At 40.6% G+C, this 18,943-nt stretch overlaps 1 protein-coding gene across 8 annotated transcripts in view; it reads left to right on the forward strand.

The window, feature by feature from the left end:
• The window catches only part of EXOC2 (exocyst complex component 2), a 156,271-nt gene that overhangs the window by 105,279 nt on the left and 32,049 nt on the right, over window positions 1–18,943 (forward strand). For 5 of the 8 annotated variants that reach the window (XR_007479480.1, XM_004281077.4, XM_033408014.2 and 2 more), the window contains exons 20-23: window positions 555–616; window positions 2,353–2,419; window positions 6,169–6,285; window positions 16,398–16,539. Coding sequence is in view for 7 of the 8 variants with exons in the window: in XM_004281077.4 (XP_004281125.1) it covers window positions 555–616; window positions 2,353–2,419; window positions 6,169–6,285; window positions 16,398–16,539 (388 nt within the window). In the remaining variant the exon portion in view is untranslated. Of the gene's footprint in view, window positions 1–554; window positions 617–2,352; window positions 2,420–6,168; window positions 6,286–16,397; window positions 16,585–16,836; window positions 17,149–18,943 lie in introns of those variants that run through there. The other 3 variants (XM_033408015.2, XM_033408016.2, XM_033408013.2) reach the window with 3 other exon arrangements.

Below are 18,943 nucleotides of genomic sequence, written 5' to 3' on the forward strand. Positions count from 1 at the left end.
TAATAGTTTATGGTAAATAAGTTCAAGGTAAGATTAGTTCCACCTTGCTTAGCAGTACCCCAATAACTCATTTTTATTATGCTCCCCTTTTTTGTGTTCTCACAGTACTTTGTGTGTATATATCTGTTAGAGCACAGATTAAATGACATGACAGTTGTTTACATTGTACCTAGAGCACCAAGTTCTTTGGGACCAGTGCCTTGTGGGCACATAAACCCAGTTGAACGCATGAGTGAATGAGTGAGAGGAAGGAAATAAAATACATTCAAGAACTTAACAATGGGATCAGAACATAGGTGCTTTAAATTTTTTTATCACTTAGCATTATACGTTGGGATGTGTGTTCCCAGTGCTTACATACTTTTATGTGTGTGTGAATATATACTCTATATATGGGACATATGGTCTATCCACTTACAGAAGGTATATATGCATACATACCACTTAATAGAGATACACTGTATTTCTGGTTATTTATGTAAAATTATCTTTAATGTCCAAATAGATTAATATCTAAGCGTTCATACCACTGAAACGTCTTATTTTTGACTTAGGTTTTTATATGCTGTCTGGAACAGTTGAGCACCAAGCCTGATGCCGATGTAGATACTGCACAGTAAGTAGAGCTGAGAGTAGCCTCACCGATGCATTTACCAGGATTGAAAATACAGGCTTCTGTTCTGTATTTGGTCTTATACCCTGGGACTTCCAATAAGAGAGAGCAAGTAGTCATATGAATTATATTTTTATATATTTGGCCTGTATTCTTTCCACAATTTCTTCATCTTCTGAACTTGTCTCACCTTTACTAGGGGCACATTGAACAAACTGAGCACACAATTAGCTTACTGATTATCCAGAGGAACAGGGTTTATAAATAATAAAATAGGGAGTTAAAATGCGTGACTCCTCGTTGATAGCTGTTGTGGTTCTGGTGCAGGGGGTTACCCTGGCACTCCTGTTAAAGGGACACTGTCTGGGCCATTCTAGGTTAGTTGAACTCCAGAGGACACATCTCTATTCCTGATATTTCCAAATCCATGTGATAATTTTTTATAATGCTGCTCTCTGGGATTTTTTTTAAACCTACTTTTTCTGACTGTTTGGCATGTGTAACTTCTGTGTACCTAAGGTTTATGCTCTCTGACACAGATGATACTGAAATAAATGCCTCTTAAATCTATAACTGACAACTGGAATTTTTTCCATGTTTGTCTATTTCCATGTTTACATGGTTTTTGCCTCTCAGTATATAAGACACTTCTCTCTCTGAGACCTAATAAAGATTTAGTTATTCTAGTTTTTCTTTGATTTTTATATGTTTATTAGCACATTAATTTACCAGGAATTTGTATTGTTAATCAGTTTACTGATGTTTTGAATTAAATAAGTCTTGTCTTCTTGTTTTGTTACAATTTCTGTGCCTTACATCATTGAATTCTAATATGTAGTGAAGGTATTTCTGAACTTTATCTTCGGTTCTATTCGTTCACAAATGTTTCCTATCAGTGTTTGTTGTTTTAATTATCAGTAGTTTTGTTTTTTTGTTTTTGTTTTTTTTTGAGAGGGCTTCTCACTGCTCTGGCCTCTCCTGTTGCGGAGCAGGGCTCTGGACAGCGGCCATGGCTCACGGGCCTAGCAGCTCCGCGGCATGTGGGATCTTCCCGGACCGGGGCACGGACCCGCGTCCCCTGCATTGGCAGGTGGACTCTCAACCACTGCACCACCAGGGAAGCCCAGTAGTTTTTTTTTTAAATGTTTTTCAGATTGTTATCCTTTTATTGCTTCTTTATTTTAAACTTATTTTATATTTTTATCTATTTAGTCTTCCATATGAATTCTAAAATCAGTTGGTTAGATTTAAAGAAAAGGAATCCTGCTAAGGTGTTACTTGTGATTCTGCTGTATCTGTAATTAATCAGTGGATCTTTGGTGTTTCCTCCCCTGCAGCTTTCTGTGTCTGGTCACTTGTTAGGAAATTAACTAATTTCCTAACTCAGCTCACCTCAAGTCATTTACTATGAACGTGAGCTTGAAAAAATCCCCTCTAGATTCTGATGGGCAAAAACATTTCAGTTATGAGAGTCTATACCTAGAAATTAAATTATTGGGAAGACCCCAAAAGCACATTTTATGTGGCCCATGTTAATAGATAGTCCACAGTGTCTACTTTGAGCTGTTAGGTGTTAAATATTAAAAAACAGAAAGTTATATGATTTTTGACGAAGAGGTTTTAAAGTCAAGTTTACATAGGTTTCATTGCATTTTTTATTGAGGTATAATTGACATATAACATTATGTTACCATTTTTAATTTTAGTGCTTTAACTTGTTCTCTTACTTTTCTATTCAGTCTCTCCGTTGATGTTTCTTCTCCTGATTTGTTTGGAAGTATCCATGAAGACTTTAGTTTGACTTCTGTAAGTAAGATCATAGATAATGAAGATGATAAATAGAAAGTAAAATGTCATTTGTTATAAAACATGTCATTATGACTGTTTCACAACTCAGTCTAAATTATTAATACTTTGTTACCACATTACTGCTGTAGCATGCTACTCTTACTTTGGAGCTGTGTTTTATTTTGTGAAAGTTTTAGTAAAAATATAATTTTGTAAATATTCCACACTTAAAAATCTTTTAGCTGAAGTTGCAGCTTAAGTAGCTCCGTCTCCTCTCTGCATTGTGTGGAGATCCTGAGTGTGGTACCCTGGTGCTTGAAAGCTGGAGAGCAGGCAAAGGACAGGCACCGTTTCTCCCCATTTTCCCTCTTTAAACAGAGAAGCTCTGCTTTTCTCTATTTTTTTTTTTTTGTTGTTGTTGTTGTTAAGTTCCCTAATAGCATTTTATTTGAACAAAATTCCATGGCAAAACCAAAACCAAATCACCTTTTCTATAAACACACATATATTTTAAACATATGCATGTGTTTAGCAATGATTCACACATATACTTTATCCTGTATGTGAATTTAGCTGTTGAAATTCAAACTCCAGCTATCCTAAAAAACAAACAGACAAAAAAAACAACCCTTTCTGGTTTGTCATTAGCTTGAATGATGTGTGTGTATGTGTATGTACCTGTCAAGAAAGAAAACATGTGAACTAAATTTCCTGCCATATATAATTTCTACAGTTATTATAAGTTTGAATTCCTAAATAAGGATTTGTTATATTAGGAAAAATAGGGTTTAATCAAAGTAATTTTTTTTAAAAGCTATTGTAGGCTTAATTACTTGGGTGACTAGGTAGATAACAGTACTGTTCATGAAGAGAATTCAGGAAGGAAATGGTTTCTAAAGAAAGATTAAAAATTCAGTTTGGGACCAGATGTGTTGAATGAGAGATGTTCAGGTGGGATGTCTAGTGGGTGATTGGACCCCAGGAGAGAGATCTAGGTACAGATTTGTGAGTCAGCAGTGTAAGGCCTGGGAGTGGATGAGAATACTAGGGAAAACAGTAGGAGGAGAGGAGGGCCAAATATATAAAAATAATATTGAGGGTGCCAGTATTTAAGGGAAGGCCTGAGGCAGAGAGCCTGGAAGTTCCCTGAGAAGGAAGAATCAGAGAAGGAAATCCAGGGACAGGTGGGAGAGCGCGTTTAAGCAAAGGAATATTTAACGGTATCACAGACTGACAGAGCATCAGGCCAGGTCAGACAGAAGCCAGGCCTCGTGGGAGGGCGTGTGGATGGCCGAGGGGCAGCTGCCTGCGCTGGGTCAGGGATGAGTGGCAGCTGAGGAGGGCGATGTGGTGAGTTCAAACTGTTCTCCCGCTGTGAATGGGAGAGGACATGCGAGGAAGGATCCTTCTCAGTGGAGAAAGGCCTTGCTGCCTGTCTGGCCAACCACGTTTCTTCTGGGTCTTTTGGGACAAGCCTAATTTCTACGTGACTATCTTTCCAGTGTTTGGAGCAGCTGCCGTGTGCTCACATGTTCCCTTCTTGAGCAAACACGGCTTGCTCTGAGCCCAGGACTTCCCCCAGAGCCATGCCTTCGCCTCCTCTCCTCTGTCACCCAGAGCCCTGCATGCTTCGCACTTGCTTCTGCTGGTCACTGGACCTTCTCTGTCCCATTTCACTCTCCTGAAATTGTTCCAGATTTGGAACCAAATTCAGTTCCTGTGTTTTTCCCCATTGGATGATACCGTGTTAGATTTGGTCCAGGTAATTGAGATCTTCTTAGGGTCTTGTCCTGTTATCCAGCAGAGAGGCACCTTGTGGGAAGAAAGAGGGCTAGGTTTCTGGTTCGCTTGCTGGTCTGCTGCTTACTGACAGAAGAACCTCGGGCATGCCACGGAGGGTGGCCTGATGGCCGCATCACAGAGATGCTGTGGGGTAGCCAGAACAGTACACAAGGCCGTGCAGTCCTCAGTCTGCAGGTGCTGCCATGGATAGGTTGAGTTGTTATTTTCAAACATGTGTATTCATCTGAGTTGTTTGTCAGCTTTTGATGAGTCATTCAATTTTAAGAATTTGATTATTTGTCAGGTTTTCTTCCCACTTTTGTTTCCTGTGATTGGTTATATTTGAGGAAAAAATACACTTACTAAGAGTAAGAATTCAAATCACTCAAATAGTTTTTCCATTCTGGGGGAAGAACCATTCAGATTACAAGGGTAAAAATCAACCAGAGTTAATTAATGAAGAGGGCAGAGAAGGTGTGGCAGGCTGGGGTGGGCAGCTGGGAGGCGGTGCCTGGAGGGTAGTTAAGGATTGATCCTGGGGCTGAGAGACCAGTTGAGATATTTGGGATGCCACTGCTCAGAGTGGCTGATGAAGCGTCACGGTGACTTTATGTCACACGCTTTACAAGGGCCACATAACAGTGATAGTTAGCTGTGGGCAGGGGTCTGGGCCTCCCCCAGCCTCACGTGTCACCTCCTGGTGCCCACCTCACGCGGTTTGAACACAGAACGTGGACGAGGAGTAGACGCACAGCACATTTGTTTTAGGCTTTTTTTTGCCGCCACTTCCTGTCCATAGAGTCATTCGGGCCACTGACAAACTTTCATTGCTTTGAAAGCACTGTAATAATTCCTGGGCCTTTTAATTATATATGTTGATGACCACAAAAGGCAGCAAATCGGCCACACTCTGCCAGAACTAAACAGTAAAATTTTAAATAAAGACATGGAAAGTTTTACACATTTTGGGGGAGCTGAATGGAATTCTTGGGTGATCCAGGCTCAGTGAGCCTAGCCCTGTGGTCTGTGCACCTGCCAGGGCCTGGTTATTCCCATCTGCCTTCCTGACATTAACCTAAGCTACCCTGATTAGTACACAGCAGTGATCAAAGTATGGGTGAGAGCTTCTCCTAGGAAGGAGTTCTGCCTTAGTTTTTAGTCAAGGATCTAAACCAAGGCCCTAAGTTAGTCACAGTGGTTCCAGAGAAGCCCTCACGCCTGAGGGAGCAGGGACAGTGCTCAGACAGCCCCAAGAACAGTGACGGTGCCATTCCTAGAACTGTATTTAGAAAGCCAGTTCTTCTGAACTCTGAGAGGATGATTGATTCATCAGCCTGGGGGGTCTGGTAATTTTGATAAGAAGTCACCTTAAATAGCGGGAAGCCTGGGGAGTGTAGACTGGCGCCCTGCATGGCTGACCGGGGGAGAGTCCCCGTAAGAGGGAGACTCTTCTACATAAGAAATTCTGTGAAGGCCTGGTGTTTGAAGGAGCCCATCTATGGATGGCATTACAATTCTCTTCCAAGTTATAAGAAATTTAGAAATTATTTTCTGAGAGTTTCTCCATTTTTTGGTAGTTATTTTTAAATATCCATTTTTATAGCTTTTTTGGGGTGCAAAACGTATGAAGTGGAATAACCAATAAAGTAGAATCCCTTTCCTAAGAAAGCAGCTATCCTGTTTTACTAGTTTACTGTGTTGCATCAATCTGTTTTTCCATACAGCTGATAAATTTCAAAAGGAATTTGAGTCAAACATTGTTTGGCTCTATAGTGTGTTATGTCATAGTGAGCAATTAGTAGAATTATAGAAGTGTATTGTGTTTCTCCCTGTTACTGGAAAGAAGGAACCAAGAAAACAAAGCACTGAATATTGATATTAAACACCAAGAGATTTTAATTAAATTTAACAAGTGATAAATGTTATCTGTTAGACTTTCAATTTGTTACTATAAATATTTTTCTAAAAATTTGTATTGGTTTTAGGAACAGAGACTGTTAATAGTCCTGAGTAATTGCTGCTACCTAGAACGTCACACCTTCCGAAATATCGCAGAACATTTTGAAAAGCACAACTTCCAGGGAATAGAAAAAATAACACAGGTAAATGGATCGCGTTAAATGGACAAGTGGTGGTGTCATCCGCTTCGTTCCCAGCTGTTTCCTCAGCCCCCCACCCCCGCTCCTCCCCGCGCCCGGGCCCTCCTCCTCACAGCTCACTGGAGTCACTGAGGTAATGCTCTCCTCTTTCTCTAGAGCAAAGCCCTCTCAAGGTTAGAGCTTTTCAAAACTGAGGGAGGAGAAGGAAAGAAAGGCTTCAAAGCCAGATCTTTAGGAGTCATCTCTGATTTGGCTTCTTTTAGGTTAAAGCTTTTACTTCCAGCCGACAGCAAACCCTGAGCTTGGAGAGCCACCTCTTCTTCCTCCCTCCCGCTCCAGGGGGCCACAGCATTGCTTCTGCTTGCCTGCCAGAGGACACGCACACACGCGTGCGTGCACACACACTCCTGCACGCGGGCACAGCTCTAGGTTGCTTTGTCTTACCTGAAAAGTACATACCCTCCACTCTTCAGTCCTGCCTGTAGAAAGGTGGACAAAAATGAGCCCTGTATAAATCAATGGAGTAGTTTTTTTTAGTGTTACACTTTGTTGATTCTACTTTTCAAGTAAGCAGAAAAGGAAAAAATGAAGTAATCATGTTATTATTAAAGGCTGCTTGGTTCCTGGACAAAAGTTTATCAGATTTCTAAGTAAAACTAAGCTAGAACCACTTTTCTAATGTCAGTACAGTTTTCTCAGTGCAAAGAATAAGAAAGATAGTGATCTTGTTAATCTTATAACCAAAAAGTGCTCTTGATGGATTGCATACTTTTTACAAATGATGGTTCCAGTTCATGAACTAGATTGGGATTTTTTTTTCAAAGATTGAAAATGTCAGAGTGGGTGGCTGTGTCTTGTTTTCTTGCCTTTTCGTAAAGATTAATCATCCTGATGAGAAATGTTGTGACTTAAGACTTTAGGGCCAAATGTCGAGTTTATTTCCAGAAATTTTTGTGTTGAGAACTGCAAGGTGCTCTCTTGCAGTAGAAAGTTAGTATTTGTAGAAAGTGGGCATTTTATTTTTATGCAGTAACAGTAATGACACTAACATTATTATTGAAGAAATCTTTTATCATTTTAGAAATATATGAAGTGATTAGGAACTGCATATAACAAGCAGGGAGATTTTTAGGTTTTTACAAAGTTATGAGTGGGAATTATCTGTTAGGTTCAGTTTGTATCATTAGGAAGAAGAATGAAATTGACATGCAGATGGGCTTTGATGTCCTTCCCAGCCTTTGTCCAGATTGTTCTGAGACAAGGTGATATGCAGGATCGGGGGTGGGCTATTTTGGGCACTCAGAATTTGGAATTGAATATTTTGAAATCATTCAGTTGAGTATTAAAGGAATAGACAGTAAACTAGATTTATAGTGTTTGTGCCGATTCTGTTTTTTATGAGTGAATTCATTAATTTCATGATGACAATCAAGTAAAATATATTTCTTGAATTAAGGTATAAAAGTTGCCAACTGCCACTTTTTTTCACGGTTCCTTTCTCAAATGACAGATAGCTCGGGAGGCCCAGATCCTAGAACAATCCCAGGGCACGTGGGTCCCATGAACATTGGTTATCTGTTCTCTGGTTCTGCTCTGCTCTCAGAGGGAAGTGCTCACCGAGGGCTTCTGCCTGGTGTGCTTCTACCAGATGGGCCCCACCTCTCTCAGGTCTCCTTCAGGCTGCAGGTGGGGACTTTGCCAAGGGTCCTCCAGGCATAGTTCCTTCTGCTTTCTTGCTCCGCCAGGAGCTCTACCAGGAGCGGCACAGAAATGGCCAGCCTCTTCAGTCCCCTTTGTCTCAGTCTCCATCTTCAAGAGTAGAATTAATTTTTACATAGGAACAGTACGTGCATAATCACGCTTGTTAGGCGTTTATTAAAATTTAACCATCACTCATCCTTTAAAGCTAGAATGATTTTTATACACAGTTTTATTTGATGAAAATAGCTCTGTGAAGTAATCAAGGAAAGTATTATTAACTCCATTTTTTTCATGCAGAAAAATGCTCGGAGAGGTTAATGCCTTGACCTGTAAACAGCAGAGCAAAGCAGGACTCAAAATTAAGTTTTCTCGTGCTAAATCCAGAATGCTTTCTGGCCAAGCACCATACATATATTAAGATAAAGAACAAAGTTGTTTCCATGGAAGCACACCAAAGGAATAGGACATGAAGCCGGTTGACTAATGTATATCATTTCGGACTTGATGAAACAACATTAAATAATAAACATTAAATTTATCAGATCAGAGTATCAACTCCTCTTTCCCTACAAGTTACGTCCTTTAAAATAGGCCCCATTGTAGGCCTTCAGTGGATGTGCTGTTTGGAGCCCGTACAGCAGGTGCCAGCCCTTGAGTACTCTGTGTGTTTCCACGTGCAGGGCCAGTGCCTTTGAGTTTTCCTCAAGTCTTGGAAGTGTTTTTCCAGTCACGCATTTTTTTTCTTTATTATAAAAGTAAGACCTAATTATCATTTTTTAAAAAGAGAAATACTGAAAATCTGAAAAAATTTTTAAATCATCTATAATGCGCCAAAGATGAACACTGTCTTATTTTAGTATATATAATAATTTAGTGTCTTATATATACCGTATACCTATGTGTATATATGTTATAAAAAAAATATGAAACATTTTTCCCAATTCTGTTTACCTTGAATGTATCTTTTTCTATCGGCTCTTCTGTTGTGAGCACTTTTCCATTTTTATTAACTATTTTTGTAAAGATGAGTTTTATGGCTTTATATTTGTTAGTGCAGATGTACCATTTTCTAATTTTTATTATTTTAACTTTTTTCCTGCTGGTTATTTTCACTGTTGTTACTGAGAGGGGAAGATAGTCTTTGGTCACATTTCTTACTTCCTCACAGTGGATTCTTACAACTGGGAGTACAACTCCAAAGACTCCTGGTGGGGTTTGCCAGATTGCTTTCCAGAAGCCGGTCTCACCACATTTGGCCATCATCGCTGATTATAGTTTCTAATTTGATAGGTAAACATACTCTTTCATGGTATTTTCATCTGCATGCCTTTCTCTGCTTGGTAGGTTAACACTTTTTCATATGCTCATTGACTGTTTACAGAGTTTTGCGTTCTAAGTGTGCACCCCAGGTTAACCACAAATCCTTAACTCTTTGAGACCTTTGAGAAAGGAAAACCAGAGCTATATGCTTAATAAACCTTAGCTTGTAATTTTATTGCGGTAGCTGTAATTACATAATTCCAAGGAATTTTTTTTTTACATATATTTTAACCTGTGCCAGTCTTTTAAAAGGAATTATCTAATTTAGAGTTTGGATAATTGCAGATTTTTGACCGACTCAGGAATGTAGTCATAATGGCCATTAAAGTCTGGCATGAAATGCTTGATTGAGGTTTTATTTGAAGCCCCTAAATCTCTTTCAGGTATTCCAACATGGAGGTGGAGAAAGGACAGGTGTTTTGTTTTTGTTTTTTTTAAATATGTCCAGGGAAGGTCCTTTACAGCAATCAGTTTTAAAGGTTTTTGAGTCACTTGAACCATGGGTACCATATTTTACATATTTGATTATTTTTAGCTTAACTGTATATAATTCTCTTTTTTTGCTGCTGTTTTTATTTATTCTAGTTAAAACTTTGTTTTTTAATACAACTTTTAAAAGTCAAACTCCATTTACAGTTATTACAAAATATTGGCTCTGTTCCCCATGTTGGACAGTATATACTTGAGGCTATCTTACACCCAGTAGTTTGTACCTCCCCTCTACCACTGGTAACCACTAGTTTGTTCTCTATATCTGTGAGTCTGTTTCTTTTTGGCTTCAGTCACTAGTTTGTTGTCTTTTTTTAGATTCCACATATAAGTGAGATCATCCGGTATTTGTCTGACTTATTTCACTAAGCATAATGCCCTCCAGGTCCATCTGTGTTGCTGCAAATGGCAGAATTTCATTCTTCTTATGGCTGAGTAGTATTCCATTGTATACAGAGACCACATCTTTCTCCATTCATCTTTCAGTGGGCACTTGGATGCTTTCAAGTCTTGGCCGTTATACGTAGTGCTGCTGTTTTTTCACATAGATGTTGTTTCAGAGATGAGAGAGAAGCTCAAAGTCTGTTTGGAAAGTTGGGGATGTGCAGGGCATAAGTGAGTAAAACCATTGATTCACCACTTGGGCGCAGGATGTGGGTTCCGAAGTCAAAACCTTGAACCCTGGCAGATAAAATTCAACCACTGGAGTTGTCTTTTACCCCACCCCTCTTCCCATTTCCGTCCTCATGCGGGCACTCCGGGCCCTCCTCAGTCTCTTCTCGTCTACTCCCTCCGTCCCTTTGTCAGTGGTGCCCGTGATCTTTAACCTGCAGGCCGTTTCTAGGCTTCGGATCTGTTTCCTACGAGACGTCTTCGCTGGAAGTTCCCCTGGTATATCAGGTCATTGTGTCCAAACCAAAATGGCCCTCCGCCTTCATGCCAGCCCCTTTCTGTGCGTCCTTGTCTCAGGCGGCCAGCTGGGCCCTGGGGGTGTTCTGGCCTCCATCTCTCGGGACGGCTGATGAGCGTCCTCTGAACCTGTCTCCACCTGGTTGGCTCTTCCTGCTCAGGCACGGCCCTTCATCAGCCGACCACTGTGCTTTCGCAGGAGCCTTGCTCCCTGACGCTCTGTGCCCTAAGTCCCTTCACTCTGCACCATCCTGCAACTGCCGTCTCAGATGCAGGTGTCTCGTCCCACAGAGAGCCTCCTGTGGCATGGCCCTGTCCTGTTCCCCCAAAGCGCGCACGGGCGAGGTCCTCTGCTCTTCTTGTGGTGCTTCCTTCAGATGCTGGAGTCGCATTTGACACCTCACATTGTGACCACTTTAATGTTGGTTTGCTTCTTTTCTCGACTAAGTTCTTTTCAAATATTTCTATATGAAATGTTTTATCCCTACAGAGGAATAGCTCTTGTGTAGATGTGAATTAGAAGAAATTGCAGCTGAAGAAATGCAGTGTCGTGATCAGGACCCTCGGTGCACATTTGCATCACCTCCCTCCCCTTGTAGAGTCACTTGTGCATTTTGTGGTTCCTGATTAACACGTTGTTTACTGTTACCTGTTTCTGAGTTTTAAATAGCATCAGTGGGATCACAGGCGTGCATTTTTCTGTGACGACTCTTTCTACTCAGTACTGTTTTTGAGGTTTATCCATGTTGCTGCATGTAGGTTATGCTAATTTGTAAAATAAGTTAGAGTGTCTCCTTTTTTCTTCTTCTGAGAGTTTATATAGAGTTGGAATTACAGTATTCGTTATCTGAATACTTAGAAGAATTCTGGTAAAACTTTCTGGGGCTGTATTTTCTTTGTGAGACAGTTTTTAATGACTGGTTCATTTTCTTTAATGGTTAAAGAACCATTCAGGCTTTCCGTTTCTTCTTGTTAATTTGGGTCATCTGTGTTTTTCTTGGACTTTGTCCATTTTGCCTAAATTTTCAAATGTATTGGCATAAAATCGTTTTATAATAGTTCCATATTCTTGCAATCTCAACTGCATCTACAGTTATGACCCCCTTTTATACTTAATGTTGCATGCTTAATATTTTAGTCTTTTTTTCGATCAGCTTTGCCAGAATCTTTTCAAGAGCCAACCTCTGTCTTCACTGATCTCTCTTCGCATCCTTGTTTTCTGAGGCAGTAACTTGGGTGCTGAGCTTACTTGTTTTGTCTACACAGCTCACTGATTCCAAACCTTTCTCCTTTTTCATATGAACATTTAAGGCTATGAATTTCCCTCTCTCTAGTGGCGTGCCGCATGCTAACACATGGTGTTCTGATTGTTCAGTTTATATGTTCCAATTTTAATTGTGTGTTTTCCTTTGACACATCAGTATGTAGAGGTGTGATTTTAAATTTCCAAATTGAGGGAGCAGCTAGTTTCCATATTGGGAGTTAGTTTTTTCTTTGTTAGAGATTTCTGACTTAAGTGTTCTGATGTCAGAATATCATATTTTTAACTTTGTTGAAACTTGCTTTGCAGATGATACATGGTGAGTTTTCTTAAATATTCTACCTTGCTTGAAAAGACTGTCCTTCAGTTTTGAATACCAGGTTCCGTTTGCGTCTGTTAGACCCAAGGTGTGAATTGTTCATATCTGTTCCTTTTGTTTGTTTGTGTGGTCTTTAATCTGTCCATTACTGAGAAAGATGTAGTACAGTCTCTCTTTGGCTACTTTTTAGATATTTTCTTCACCTCTAGCATTCTGTAGTTCAACTATGATGTGTCTCTTGGTATGACTTTTTTTTTTTTTTTGCCTTTTTGCCTTTTTGCCTTGACTCTGATTGATACTTTTAAGCAGTCCTGGAAAATTCTCAGCCATCACCTCATCAAAAATTCTCCCCTTGGGCTTCCCTGGTGGCGCAGTGGTTGAGAGTCTGCCTGCCGATGCAGGGGACATGGGTTCGTGCCCCGGTCTGGGAACATCCCACATGGCGTGGAGTGGCTGGGCTGAGCCTGCGCGTCTGGAGCCTGTGCTGCTCCGCAATGGGAGAGGCCACAACAATCAGAGGCCCGCGTACCGCAAAAAAAAAAAAAAAAATTCTCCCCTGTTCACTCTTTTCTCCCTTCAAGAATTCCTGTTGGATCATATCAGACCTTATATTCTCCATGTCTCTTACCTTCTTCTTTCATGTTTTTTCCCTCATCTTTAAATACTCTGTAATGGTTAGGAATATTTCTTCAGATCTCTCTCCTCATCCACTGCTGCTTCTGTTATGTCTAATCTTGCTGAAATTTGCTGTCTGTTGACATTTTATTAAAGTTGTTTTTCATTCCCAGAAACTCTTTTTGGTTTTTGTTACTAAGTCAGGGAAAACAATTAACTTACTCTGGAATAGTACACTTTGAAACATTATACCAGTGTAGGAGATGGTGGCGGTAAAGTGCTTTCCAGTGGCCCTCAGATGGTTCTGCGTAGGTGGCCAAGTCAGCTGCAGGCTATAGTCAAGTAAATGGAGAGGGATTTTTGCAGTCAGGTGAAGCCTGATTAATGGGATGTGAGCTGGTTAACTTGATTATAAAAAATTCACAGAAAACCAACAGTTGGGGAATATATAGATCATAATCAGTCACAGGTTAGAACCACGGCAGAAGGAAGATGAGGAGAAGTGGCTCCCGGCAGCAAGTCCTAGGTGGTCCTTCTGTGTCAGAGTGACAGGATGTCCTGCTTTATCACAGTTTGCTCTTTTGATTTAATAGTGCCACCTCTACTAGGGATTAAAGGTTTATTTTTTAAAATTAACTATTTACTTGGCATTTATTTTGTCCACATTTGACAAGTTACGGTTCAGTAACATGAAGGAATGTCAGTTCACTGTCCAGCCATCTGTTTGTAAAGAATTAAAAATATATTAATTTGACTGAAAGTAGTAATCCAGATTCACTTGCATAGAGATTCTGATTATAGTTTGACGAGTTTATTTCTGTAGAGCTGGCTCAGTTAAATGCACTCTTTCTGTCATCTTTGAAATGAAAATAACAGGGCTTTTTTCCTACTGTGTTTTTCTTTCTCAGAAACTTATTTGTTTTAGAAGTATTCCTTCCAAAAAGTTTTTAAAATAGTAAACCAGAAAATTTAAGTTGGAAACATTAAATCACAACAATGAGATGATTTTACGTTTCGTTAACTATTTGAGTGGGCTACAGACCCTTGTGTAGACACCGGGGAAGCAGGGCATCTGCCATCTGCGTTTTGTTCCTGGACGTGCCCCCCGTGACCACGTGTGACATCAGAGCACCTTGACCTGCACGTTGCTGCCGAAGAGAGAGCTGGTAGATCATCACAAGCCTCTAAAATGCTGCCTCCTAACACGCTCTGTATTTCTCCATGTTATTACTGGTTGTTGAACTACAGTTGGCCTTGAACTACGTATGCACTGGGGTTAGGGTGCTGACCCTCCACCCAGTCGTGTAACTTAGAGTCAGCCCTCCGTATCCACCCTCCCCGTCTGTGGGTTCGTACAGTACGGTAGTATTTACTACCGAAAAAAATCCACATATCCGTGGACCTGCACAGCTCAAACCTGTGTGAGAAAACCTATTTCTAATTACATAACTGTTGAATTAGCACCCTTTTTTCCCCTTTTCCATTAGAGACGGCTGGCCTGGAAGCCGTCAGGCCCCACCTTCCCTGAGAAGCTTTTCAGCCCCTTAGCAGTGCCCTGGTCACTCTTGCTCTCTCTGCTTCCTTATCAGCCACATTCCGTGAACATTGTCTTTCGTATGTTTTCTTGTCTGTCTGCCCTACTGGACTGTGGTTTCCTTCCTAACAGAGTTTTTTTTCACGTAACTTTCATCCATCACTCTCAGGTGGTGGGTTCGTGATAGACCCCATCCTTGCATAATAGGGTCAGGTGAACTCAGCTGACATCTGTGCTTCTCAGATGGTATGAACAGGGCATTTGAAAAATGATAATCATAGCTGCTAGCATTTATTATGTATTTTAGATGTGCTACACAAGGCTCATAAATTATCATTTCTAATCGTCACAAAAAAATTTATGAGGTGAGTATCGTTGATTCTCATTGTTTCATTTGTCTGGTACCTATCTGTGCGTACATTTATTTTCAACCTTTTTTCTTAAATTGAGATATACCTTATATACAGTAAAACATATAAATCTTTAGTGTATTAGATTGGTGACTTTTTGCATAGTACCCACCACCCAGATCAAAATATAAAATGTTCTCCTTGTGCCAAGTCCCATGCAGTGGGACAGCTGCATGGGCACCCCTCTCACCGCTGTCTGACTTCTGTCTGCACAGGTTAGTTTCTCCTTTTCTTGAACTTCACGTGAAGTGGAGCCGTACAGTTTGTAGCCTCCCGTGTCTGGCTGCTTTTGCTCAGACCTAATCATTTCTGAGATTCAGCCACATTGTGTGTCTGTTACTAATCTCTTTCTTTTATTGCAGAGTTTAGGTAACATATTTTGCTTACTCATTCTTGGTAATGGGCTTTGGGTTGTTTCCAGTTTCAGGTCTTTATGAATAAAGTTGCTGTGGGCACTGCTGTAAAAGCCTTTCTGTGGACATTTGTACTCTCTTATTTTACATATATACCTAGAAGTGGAATTGCTGGTCATGGAATAAGTTGATAGAACCTCTGACTATTCCCAAGTGGGGATATCCTTTACACTCAGCCAGCAACGTGTGAGTGTCCAGGTGCCCCACTTGCTCACTACCACTTCACATTCTGTTTTATTTTAGCCCGTCTCCTGGCTTTTGTTGGCATTCCCTGATAAACAGTGATGTTAAGCATCTTTCTTACGCATTTAGCTGTTCATATTCAGGTACCGTCTTTAGAAGTGCCTGTTCATTTCACTTGTTCATTTGTTAATTGGGTTGTTTACCTTTCTATTAGTGATGTTAGAAATCTGTGTATATCTTTGTCAGATATATATTCTTTGAGTAGAAATTTTAAATTTTGATGAGGTTTATCTACTTTTGAAAATGTTTAGTGTCTTTCATATCCTGTCAAAATCTTTACCTGCTCCAATGTCCTGAATTTCTTTTTCCCAGAGGCTTTGTAGTTTTAACTGTTATCTTCAGGGAGATGATCTGTCTCTTACTGAGTATTACATTGTGTTCATTATTACTATAATTATACGTATACTATGATAGCTTTATAGTATGCATTGAAAGGACAGTTGTGCTCTTTTTTCCTGGTATCTTTTCATGCTGTATTGTATGGTCTACAACCTCTAGTACAGTCTAGTGCCAGCCCCGACCCTGCACTCCCCAGATTCTCACTCCTCCCATGTTGAGGGCTCAGCCCACCCCCTCTGCAAGTCCTTGGCCCCTGGGTGGTGGTGAGACCAGGCAGGGACGCACGGGGCTGACACTGACCTGCTCTTCCAGCAAGAACTAGTTCATGTGGGCTGACCTTCTTGTGAAGATGGCCCCTGGTCTATACAGAGGACTAATTCTTACCTTGTTACACAGCTGCACTAGAGTGGTCTTTATTACTGAAAGTAAAATAAAAATCTTGCCTTTTTGTAAGAAGTTGGTAAAAACTGTTAAAATCTACTGAAGTATTTATTTACATTGTTTTACTTTTTTCTTCACCCTCAAGCAGACAGCTCATAATTACTCTTCTTTGTGTTTATAGGTTAGCATGGCCTCACTGAAAGAGTTGGACCAAAGACTCTTTGAAAACTACATTGAATTGAAGGCAGACCCCATCGTTGGCTCCTTAGAACCTGGAATTTACGCAGGCTACTTCGACTGGAAGGACTGCCTGCCCCCGACAGGTGGGTGGTTTGAAGTTACTGAAGTCTCCAGATGCATCCAGAGGGGCAAATACGGATTTCCTTTTCTCAATACAGGCTGAAGATGCTTTTCTGTTTATTCCCTTTTTTTTTTCATGTTTACTGAGGGGTTGATTTAAATTTTTATTAGCTTACCCACTTTTTGGTAGCCTGGGGTTATTAGTACTTAAAATGGTTAAAGATATTCTTAAATTCCAGAGAATAATTAATTACACCTCATAATGTGTGATCATCTCAGTAACGTACACTTGCTTCCTATGATATTTCTTTACTTCATAGAAATAATAGACTGTGAGTGACAGTTTTATGCAATGACCTTGCAACCTTCATCAAAAAATTTACTTAAGACGTTTGGTCACTTCTATGGAAGACCCAGTTACTGATGCCAAAAAGGTGAAAGATACAAGGAAAACGTATGGGAGTAAGATTATTATAATAATTTAACAAAGAACATGAAACTGGAGAAAGATGACTGACAGTTCCAGTATTATCGTTTTGACATCAAATGAAAGTCGCTTAAATCACTTCATAATACATATTTTAGAACTAACTATTGCTTGTTGAATGAAATAAACTTTTTGATTGATCAAATAGTTGTTTCTTTGTATGAAGTACTGTAGACTACATAAAGCCAAGCAACCTACTAACATCGTTATGTCGATGTAGCGTGATGTGGAAATGGTTCTGTTCATATTAGACATCGGTTCTTCGAGGTGAGTGTGGCTGTACCAGTGACCTGCTTGCAGGTTGTTACCTTCGTTCTTTCAACTAACTGTTGTGATCACCTGTCATTTTTGTTGTGTGATGCTTTTACTAGATGGTGATAACATTGTTTACTCTTTAATACCTTTGGTTTTTATTGTTATTTTTCATATTAGGGGTAACGATACAGTGATGCCAAAATTCTAAGCTAAGAGCCAGAATCATTAAATCAGTAATATTTTATGTGACTGCAGGTATTTAATTCCTGAAATCACCATCATTATAGACATACGAGCCTTCTGCTTACAGCTGACCATAATTGATCTTTTTCCTGTAATGCCAGGACTCTTGTGTACCCATGTTTTTCTGTGTCCAAACTGGATTACAGTTCACATCCCAAATATATCCTTTTACAGTTTAAGTCAGAGCCTGTCAGTAACTTGCTTAAAATTTTTGCAGCATCTTCCTGCTCACTCGCGGTAAAATCCACAGAGCGGGCAGCACTGAGTCCGGCACCCGCCCCCTGCGGCCCCTCCAGCTGCTTCCAGCACACTGGGCCTCTTGTGGCCCAGACTTCCCACATCCTCCCCCAGGTCCTTCCCTTTGCTTAGACGGTAATCCTCCCTCATGTGTACTTTTGTCCTCAGGCCTCTACTTAAATATCAGGACACCAGCCATCCACCCTGCAGAGGTGACACGGCCAGTGGAGAGTAGGCATGGCGTTTTAGATTAAACCTGTGGGAATTACGTGTATTTTATGTGTAAGATAATTATCTACAAGGGAGAAGGCTGTACATGTGGTTCCAGCACCTGCCTTTATGTTGGTTGAGCTTCTTAAAGCCAAATCCGTGAGGTTGTGGGTCGTGGTCAGTTATCCAAGGTGGGTGATGAAATGCACCTTCTGTGTAAGCCGGGTTCCTGACTCCACGTGAACAGACCTCTGGAACTTTTGAACTCAACAGCCTCTGGAACTTTTGATCTACCATCCTTTTCAAAACTCTTGGGCTAGATGACTGGGAGTTTCAGTATCTTTGGACTTTAGGAAGGTAACAGTGCACATACCACATATTATGTTATATCCCCGGTAGAGATCCCTGCAGAGAAATAGGTGAATATTAGATTAGGAGTGATAACAAGATCCTTATCGGTTCAGGTGAGACATGCCACCACAAAAGTTCATCACGAATTTGCAAGTTCACAAACAGAGGCTCTTGCCTCCCGGGTTCTATGTCTCCCTTGTCTAGACTCCAGCATGGCGTGTGGTGCCTGCTCGTGAAGATTTGTTCAGTGACTGGGGTCCCCTTGCAGCTCCCACGGAGCCATGCCCGTGTCCTCGCTGCCCCCCCCCCCCAACCACCTCACTCCCGCCGGGTCCGCGCCTGCTCCGCTCGGGGGTTGTTTTCGGGTCCTTTTAATCTCTCTTGTAACTCTTCAGTACACGAACGTAATAGATGTATTTCTGTATCTGTTTTTTATTTCCCTGTTTTGGAGAAATTTTTAAACAAAGATGTGAGGAGATTCCTTTCACATTCCCAGACTTCTCATCATTTAAGTTTTTTATAGAGCAGTGACTGAAAGGTTCAGAATTCCAAGGGTCAGATCGCAGAATGTTTTTCAATAAAATCTCTCCATTTTCTCCTCAAGGGAACAATACCCAGTAATCAGCTGTGCTCTGTGCTTGGCC

The sequence above is a fragment of the Orcinus orca genome, chromosome 10 (genome assembly GCF_937001465.1).
Source record: "Orcinus orca chromosome 10, mOrcOrc1.1, whole genome shotgun sequence".
NCBI lineage: Eukaryota > Metazoa > Chordata > Mammalia > Artiodactyla > Delphinidae > Orcinus > Orcinus orca.